The following is a 9,181-nucleotide window of genomic DNA, read 5'->3' on the forward strand; positions in this document are numbered from 1 at the left end:
TACTTAGCGAATGTGGTGATGTGTTCAATACTAATCTTACCTGCTGGGGCTAAATTAATGGATGTGTGCACGTGAGTTAACTGGAGGAACCACATTAGCCAGTGTGATGCCAATTTAGCATTGGCGCCTTCTGAAAACATTTCAACACGTTTGAGAACTTGTTATTACAGAGCATTAACATCTGGGTTATTTTGTTTTTTGTTGTATTTTTGGGTATTAGCATTTGGAGGGAAAAAATCTATTTAATCCACATTGAAGTACAGTTTCACCATCTCATCATCTTACAGCGTTATTCCAGTGTCAGTTTAGTTACAAGGAAGTTATTTACTTGGGCAGCACAGTGGTGCGGTGGTTAGCACTGTTGCCTCACAAGAAGGTCCTGAGTTCAATTCCACCATCAAGCCAGGGATTTTCTGTGTGGAGTTTGCATGTTCTCCTTGTGTCTGCATGGTCTTCTCTCCGGGGACTCTGGTTTCCTCCCACAATCCGGTAAGGATACCGGATACCATACCATCCAATATGGTATGGTATCCAAAGAAGCACAGTTAGTGGGGTTAGGTTAAATTGCCCATAAGTGTGAGCATGAATGGTTGTCTGTCTCAGTGTGTTAGCTCTGCGACAGGCTGGTGACCTGTCCATGGTGTACCCTGCCTCTTGCCCTAAGACAGATGGGACAGGCTCCAGCCCCCCGAGACCCTGAATTGGATAAGAGGAGGAGAATGGATGGAGTGGATCTTTTAGCACATGAACACAGCGGGATAATAAGAAAGATAAGACCAACTGAAGCTTTGTTCAGAAGCTTGGGCACAAGGAAAAAGACATATAGACTTTGTTGAGTTGGTTGAATTTGTACAAAATGAAATGCCTGGTAATGGACAAGGACATGGATGGTTACACTCTCGTGCAATAAACAGGATGTATGTATCACAAAACACGATAAGATGGCCGATCAGTTTGTTTTACTAACTCATCTACACAAGACGCAGCAGCCGTGGCAGTTTGTCCTGCAACAACAACTGTAATCTCCACACTTTGACTTTCTTATGGAAATAGTATTTCACTTTTTTCATTGTTTTTTTTTTATTATTATTGTAAGTAGTACTTAAAGTATTTCCACTTTAATCTTGAAATTTCGACATTTCTCAAAATGATCATTTTTAAAAATATATTTTTTATATTACGTTATATGTGTTGTAATGTGGAGGCTGACAGGCAGGAGAAAATAAAGGGGGGGAGTAGAGAACATGAAAAAAGGATGGAGCAAAGTGTGTGTGTGTGTGTGTGTGTGTGTGTGTGTGTGTGTGTGTGTGTGTGTGTGTGTGTGTGTGTGTGTGTGTGTGTGTGTGTGTGTGAGAGAGAGAGAGAGAGAGAGAGAGTGTGTGTGTGTGCGTGTGTGTGTGTGTGTGTGTGTGTGTGTGTGTGTGTGTGTGAGAGAGAGAGAGAGAGAGAGAGAGAGAGAGAGGCATAGTGAGTAATGAACTTCATTATGAGGGGGGAGAGCTGCAGTAACCCCCCCCAGAAACCAGAGGCAGGCAGAGATGGATCCAATGGAGCTCCAGTGGAGAGGGTGCAGTCCTTCAAGTACCTTGGTGTCCACATCTCCTCAGACCTGACATGGGCTGCCCACATTCAGGTCCAGACCAAAAAGGCTAGGCAGCGCCTGTATCACCTACGACAACTGAGGAAGTTCAGGGTCTCTCCAAAGATCCTCAGGATTTTCTATACAGGCGCTGTGGAGAGCATCCTCACACAGAACATGACATCCTGGTTTGGGAACAGCTGTGTGAAGGACCAAAAAGCTCTCCAGAGAGTGATCCGTACAGCAGAACGCTGCTGCAGGATTGCTCTCCCCCCGCTTCAGGACACCTACACCAGGAGATGCCGGACTAGAGCAGCGCAGATACTGAAGGACCCGTCCCATCCTGGCAACAAACTGTTCCAACTTCTGCAATCTGGTAGAAGGTTCCGCATCTTCCGGGCAAGGACAGAGAGACTCAAGAGGAGCTTCTATCCCCAAGCCATCCGTGCCCTAAACACACACACCCGCCCTCTCACATCATCTATAATTGACTGAGACAGGACTCTTCCAGACACTAAACCAAGGAACAATGTACATTTCAATTCCTTTAATTTTAAATATGTTTATATTGTCTATCCTGTAAAATAGTCAGATGTCTATTCATAGTAATGTACAGAATTCACCTGCTTGCTGCTACTACTGCACATTCACCCAGTGTATATACTATATATATATAATGTTCTTCCTCTACACCCCCCCCCCCCCCCCCCATTTTTTTGCACATGTCGAGGAGCGTGTCAGGCTACATTTCACTGTGTGTTATACTTGTATAACTATGCATGTGACAAATAAAGAACCTTGAACCTTGAGGAGATCTTGGCCATCCACAGCCTCCAAGAGTACTGAAGACCTAAGGCCACACATCTCAGCAAATACTGTGCAGCCATCCCAGAAAGAGAAGGCCGGAGGCCCCTTACTGGCAGTAAGATACATATTAAGTAGTTCTATTTACTATCATTTTGATCTTCAGATCAATTTCCTGACCTTGAGGGAGAAGTCCCAATTCAAATGTGACAGGTTATTTCTAATAATATCACCCTTGTTAGAATCAGAGTTTCTAAGTTATATCGCATTTTGTCAGTTTTTAACCAAAAAGTCATTAAGCTGACCTTGAAGATCTTTGTGTACTTGAGCAAAATGTAAAGGATGAATGTACTCTATCTATATTACTCTATTCTACATGCCTACAAAGTTTATTAGAATTCAGCTAAAACCTTTCTGTTTACAGAATGATCACACACATATGCAAATGCTACCAAAACATTACCTCATTTCTAGTAATAACTAAGAAGCCAGCACGGTTCAGGTGCTGCTTGAGACATGTTTCTGCAGACTCCAGCAGTTGGTAGGTTTGAAATTATGATGGCTCACTGTTTCACAGCAAATAATTATACAGGTTAATGTATAGTGCATCTCTTAGGCTGACTGCATGCAGGACCTGAAGAGTAACAAGCTGAGTAATAAGATGTCCTTTGTTAAATACATGTATGATATTCTTTTACTGTTAATAGCTTTGTCTGCTTGTTAAAGCTCGGGGTCCGGTACCTGTCTTCATCACCACGCCCTGACTCATGACTCACACATGATTGGTTAACGTCTCGGAACTAATTCGTTTTATTCGTTAACCGATTGTTCGTCAACATCCAGTTTCCGTGCCAGGTCACTTCCAGTAAGACAGCACGTTCAAGACGTTGACTAATATAACATAGAAAATATTTGCATTTTTTCAGACTTTGCACATATACCGCTTCTTTAACGTGCAGATGTAAAACGACAATGACGAAGGAAAACTCGGATCTCGCTCACGTTCTCGTTTTATCCAGTAAACCGGTTCATTTTCTTTTCTTCTGAAAGTCCTAACCGGAAATTACTTGAAAAGCGACCGGAATCTCTTCCTGGTCGATGTGGACAGAAAGAAGAAATTCAGGGTGAGGTCTGTTGTTGTAGTTGCGATAATAATGGGGAGAATTACTGACGATATGTCGGGAAAGGCCCGTGGTTTCTGCAGGACTGCGTTGTGCGGCGTATGAAGCCCACTTTCATTATGCTTGAACAGATGTGCAGCGCTGCATTCTCCATGGACACTGTGTTAGCCGCTAACGCTACAGACTAGTGCACCTGTGACCGGCTTCTTTGTGTCATTTCAATCTGCGGTTATTTTCCCCATTGACTGTTAGTTGACTCAGCTTATTAAGGTGAACTTTAGGAGTTTTTTTGCAATCATCCAGGGCGGCAAGCCCCAGTCACTGGTATCCGACGTGCTGTGCAAGGTTGACGAAGAAGTCCGTCTCCAGAAATGCGTGGTGTTCGCTCAGTTTGCCCCTGGCTGGATGTTTATAGATCCACATAGTCCCAGAATAGTTCCGAAAGTCAGCGATGGCGTCATCCAAAGCAAAGGTCGGAGTCAACAGTGAGACAAACGCCCTTAAAGACAGTAAAAGCAACGCGAGCAGCTCAGCTGAGGACGCCTCACCAAATAACCGCACATATTGCCTTGATGACCTGGAGACTGTCGCCACAGTCGGTGAGTTGACCACCACATTTGATTTGTCCGTAACTGTTCGGGTGTCTTATCTTAGGCTTATCTTATCTTATCACCAGAGCCTATCTTAGGCTCTGGTGTCAAACACCTCTGGGTGTTTGACACCAGAAAACCTTTTTTAAAATTGATGAATTTTCATATTTGAGATCTTTTCCTTAAAAACATAAAGCTGGAGCTGGTCACACCTGGACCAGGTGCTGATGGTGTGCAGGGTGAGAGTTTTACAGTCTGTGCTGATTGGTTTCTATGATCGTAACATGTTGTTCTAAGGAAGTAGAAGCTTTGCTGGAGTGTTCAGTGATTTCCTGTTCAACGTCTGCTGTTATTGGCAGTCGTTGCCAACTGAAAGGTTCTCTGCTGTGAAACAATCGGATCTGTTCTGTTTCCTCATTAAAATGATCCCTCAGTTGGTCTGAACTGTGAGCGTGCAGTGTGTCACTCTTACTCACACGTTCACTCTTCTGCGTTTTCATTCAGTGTCCAGTGTGTGGCTGTTTGGAGTCATCGACTGTGCTGTGCTCGGGTCTGATAGACCGAATCCTGACTTTGATTCGTTCCCATAGAAACTGTTGGAATTGAAGGTTCTGGTCAGCTGAATGAATCTTCTACCGTTTCTTTATCTGTACTTTTCCCAGTAGTGTAAGCTCACTACTACTGCTGCTGCTGCTGCCCATCACCCCTCCCAGGGTACGTGCCACCAAACTTTTAAGTAGGGCTGCCACGATTAGTCGACTAGTCACGATTACGTCGACTATCAAAATTGTCGACGACTGATTTAATAGTCGACGCGTCGTTTGAAGCTTTGTAAGATCACAAAAGACGCAGGAATAAGTAGCAGGATTTAAGAGTGTAATAACGGACTGAAACAGAAGGTGGCAGCACTGCATGTACAAGGATGCCAGCTGCCGTTAAACCCCGAAGAAGAAGAAGAAGAAGAAGCTGTCCCAGAATTCATAGCGCGGCCCAGCTCAGTTTCCAACAATGGCGGCAGCTAGTTAGTTTTAATATTACTCTTATTATTCTTTCTGGGTCACAAAATAAACGTTTAACATGTTTCCAGGCGAGAATGTAGCTGTGTAAACCTCAAATATCTGCTCAGTTTATCAAGACACCGCATATTTTCAAAAGCGCTCCGACGTTTTCGGAGACGTCTGTTACCCACTAGCTCGATAGCTAGCCGGGGGCAAGGTCACTAGAGCCGTGAGAACACCGGACTCCCGGCTTCAAACCCACCGCCGTCTTTCGCTACTCAGGTTAAACATATATGAGTCACTTAGATAACTTAAAAATGTTATTGTTTGGCTTTTTTAGTATTTTATTTGTTCCTGAGTAAATCGATTTGGCTGAGATCAAAGTTATAGTTTTTACACAGCTGAATAAACATCAAGCAGACAGCTGATTATCAGAAGTGTGAGATGCTGGAGAATTTACTCCGGTGTCCTGTTATATTTTAGATAGCAAGGAGTTTATTAAACTTCACCGAAACAACCTGCAAATTTCATTAAAATTTAACAAACTATCATCTTGTCTTTATTGCTAGTTAGCACAGACCTTACACACTTAAAGCTGTAAGCTAATGATAGTTATATCAGAGCAGATGCTGCTGGTGCAATAAGCTGTACGTTTTACGTCCAATGGATGATGATCTGATTAGTCGACTAATCGCAAAAATAATCGGTGACTAGTCGACTATCAAAATAATCGTTTGTGGCAGCCCTACTTTTAAGCTTACCTTTTTTTTTTTTTTTCATTTAAATACTCGTTGTATTGGTTGTATCAGCAGCAAAAACCACATATTCAAACAGAAGAAACACCATTTTTACATATTTACATCATGGACAATAGTTACCAAAGCAGAGTACTGTACAGTTATTAAAATTAGAGTACAGATAAGTGGCAAGCCCAGGCTGTAGTGTGCAAACACAGCAGGATACTGAAAGGTGCAGTTACAGCGCTGATGTAAACCTGTGTTTGTTGGGAGCAGTTCTGATTGTGCAGTCTGACAGCTGCAGGGAGGAAGGACCTGCGGAAACGCTCCTTCATGCATCGAGGATGCAGCAGTCTGTCACTGAAGCAGCTCTGCAGCAACATCTACATGCATGGGGTGGGAGACTCTGTCCATCGGAGATGTTATTTTGGCCAGAGTCCTTCTGTCTCCCACCACCTGCACTGGGTCCAGGGTGCATCCCAGCACAGAGCTGGCCTTCCTGATGACTTTATCCATATAATACGGGTACCATAGGTCAGATTATTAGGTGCGCTCAGACTTGATATGGTACAAAAAAGTAAGAGGCATTTAAAAAAAAAAAAAAAAAAATTAGAACAATATAAGCACCAGTGTCAATAACAACACTGTTTTTCAGCTGTGCCCCCACACACCGTGTGGTACACATGCACACTATGCCTGACCTAAATCCAGTAGAGCAGCATGTTTTGGTCCACCTAACCTGCCCAGATTCACCTCAACGATGCCCTGGTCCAGATCTGCGAGGAGACCCTGTCCCTTGTCTCATTAGGAGCGTCCCCCATGTTGTCAGACGTCCATACAGGCACATACGGAGTATCCTGCTGCATCAGTTTATCACTTTGGTTTTTGGAGTCTCTTTGAATTTAGCTTACTGTAGTTTTTTCCCACATTTGTATCAAATGTGGCATCCATTTGTTATTAACACATTATCCATTGAGCAGCATCAGGACCTGCACCAGTGGGGGGTGCATGGTAGGTCCTGAGTTGGAATCCACCACCTGGCCTGTTCTGCATGCGTGTACTACCCATGTTTGCATGGCGTCTCTCTGGGTAATCCAGCGTCCTCCAAGCACATGCATTTGGTGGGGTTGGGTTAATTGATGATTTTAAACTGCCCATGGGTGTGAATGGTTGTCTGGAGTGTGCTAGGCTCCACCCCCCATGATCGCTCGGCACCATATTTTCTTTGCTGACTGAATTGAGTTGGTGAGGAAGGCTGCTGGTGTTTCTGTGTAGCTGCTGGCACATCCATCCCTGCCAGGGTTGCACCTCAGCGTCAGTCCAGGACTTAAAGAGAAATGTCGCACTTTTTAAACACAAATAATAGTTTTATCCTTTTAATATGCAAACACTGCAAATAAGTATCTCATCCAATAATACTTCAGTCAGTATTGGGCGTCAGTGTGCTTCATCATAACTGTGTGGAGGTTACCCTTTGCTCAGGTCAGCTAGTATAAATGAATGAAGGCTCGTGGTTATCAATAAACAATAAATATAAAGGTGTCACATCTTTCAGTAACAACTCGATTTGGTGCAGTTTGAACTGAACAGATTTGCTGTGATTCAGTGACTACAAATGGCATCCAATTGAATAAAACTATGGGATGACACCATTTATGAATTGTTATGGAAGTGAAAAGTCTTCTTCTTCTTCTTCTTCTTCTTCTTCTTCTTCTTCTTCTTTTTAAACATAATTTCCTCTGGAAGGATTCTGATGCTGATGCTGATATCTGATAGGCCAATAATGTCACCTGACCCATGTGTCATCTGGGCTGTAGAGTAGAGGTCTGCATTCCCGCGGCTGTCCCGCGGGAGCCGCGGGACCCGACCAGATTTCTTGCGGCGCGGGAATAAATTTCCAAATAAAATGCGGTAGCGGTCGGTAACTCTGGTGTAATTTGAACGGGAGCGCGCGGTCTGAAAATATAGCGTGCCCGACATTTTTTCGGAACAGCATATCTGTGATTTCCTCATTCTAATTGAGCACTGGTACAGCCAGTGCTCACGCCTGTTACACGCACTGAGCGCATGGATCAGTGCTTTTTGCACGTGCATTTTACTTGCACAGTCTGTGACTCTGTGCGCGCATCACCTGCATCAGAGCGCGCTTTACCAACATGGCAGAGCAAACTGAAGATGCAATTTCCTTGAAGGACGTTCAGCTGGGATTAGACAACGGTCAGTTTACTTTAAGGAAACCCACATCAGGCAAGTCTGATGTATGGGAGTCTTTTTCATGCGTCATAGACGCAAATGGAAAAAAATTACCCTTTGTACAATGCGATAAATGCCTCAAAGTTTTACCCTTTTGCAGTCACAAGACTGGAACCTCAGGTTTGAGGCGGCACTCATGTCCCATCCCATATTTTTGCAACACGTTTTCCATGTTAAAAGATAAATGTTGCATGTTGACAGATAAGTGCATCTTGTTTAAGAAAAATAAATACAATCATTGCACAACCTGCAGTTTTATCTGTTATCTCTATTTTTTGGTGGTACCCCATTTAAATGTGAGATTTTGGAAACCAGATCTAAATTTAGCGGGAACGGTCGGGTCGGGTAGAAAATTATTCTAAGCGGGCAGCGGGTGAACAAAGACTGAATATACAGCGGGAGCGGTCGGGTGCGGTACAAAACCTTGCGGGAGCGGGACTAAAAAAACATTCCCGCGCAGACCTCTACTGTAGAGATCAGAAAGCTGCCATGAACATGCCCAGGCAGAGGTTGGACATGTTCAGGCAGCAGGCTGCCGTGAGGACACCTCACTGTTGGCACCTGCTGTACGTGATGCCACAAGAACTCGGGCAGAAACCTTCGGACTCTTACCCAGAGGACTTACAGCCCAGCCAGCTGTGGGCTGGATTCAACTCTTAAGCACTGCATTTTAATCAGTGTGACAAACAAATGCACGTGCCACACGTTACTTGAATTCAGAAAAGCTCGAGTCCGTTAGATATCCAATTTACAATTGTGTAAACTGGATGTGTAACTGTTTGTAGGGATGAAAGGAGCATGTCATAGAGTTTGCACTTAAAGACCAGTTTACTCAAGCTCAGCGAGTTTCATGATGTCTTATAGTGATGTCACAAAAGTCCAGATGAACAGGATCAGCGCTCCTGGACTGAGCGTGCATCAAACCCTTACCTTCCTGTTGCTGCTGTCACCCTGACGCTCGTCTCCACCCTCTCCACCCTCTCCACACTGATCCACCTCTCTTCTGCACTGTGCACTGCTGTGGATGTTTGCGGCATTTCACAGCTTGTTGTGTCTTTATTGTTGTACCTGTTTGCCTCTCATGCACATGCATGTTTTC

General features: G+C 44.0%; 1 protein-coding gene across 1 annotated transcript in view; it reads left to right on the forward strand.

Moving 5' to 3' along the window:
* The first annotated feature begins 3,243 nt into the window (after positions 1-3,243).
* Positions 3,244-9,181, forward strand: part of prkx (protein kinase X-linked) — a 39,104-nt gene continuing 33,166 nt past the window's right edge. The window contains exon 1 of the mRNA XM_040014785.1: positions 3,244-4,103. Coding sequence (XP_039870719.1) covers positions 3,956-4,103 — 148 coding nt within the window. The 5' untranslated portion in view covers positions 3,244-3,955. The remainder of the gene's footprint in view (positions 4,104-9,181) is intronic.

Source organism: Simochromis diagramma, unplaced genomic scaffold, assembly GCF_900408965.1.
Source record: "Simochromis diagramma unplaced genomic scaffold, fSimDia1.1 OVJJ01000165.1, whole genome shotgun sequence".
In the NCBI taxonomy this organism is placed as follows: Eukaryota; Metazoa; Chordata; class Actinopteri; order Cichliformes; family Cichlidae; genus Simochromis; species Simochromis diagramma.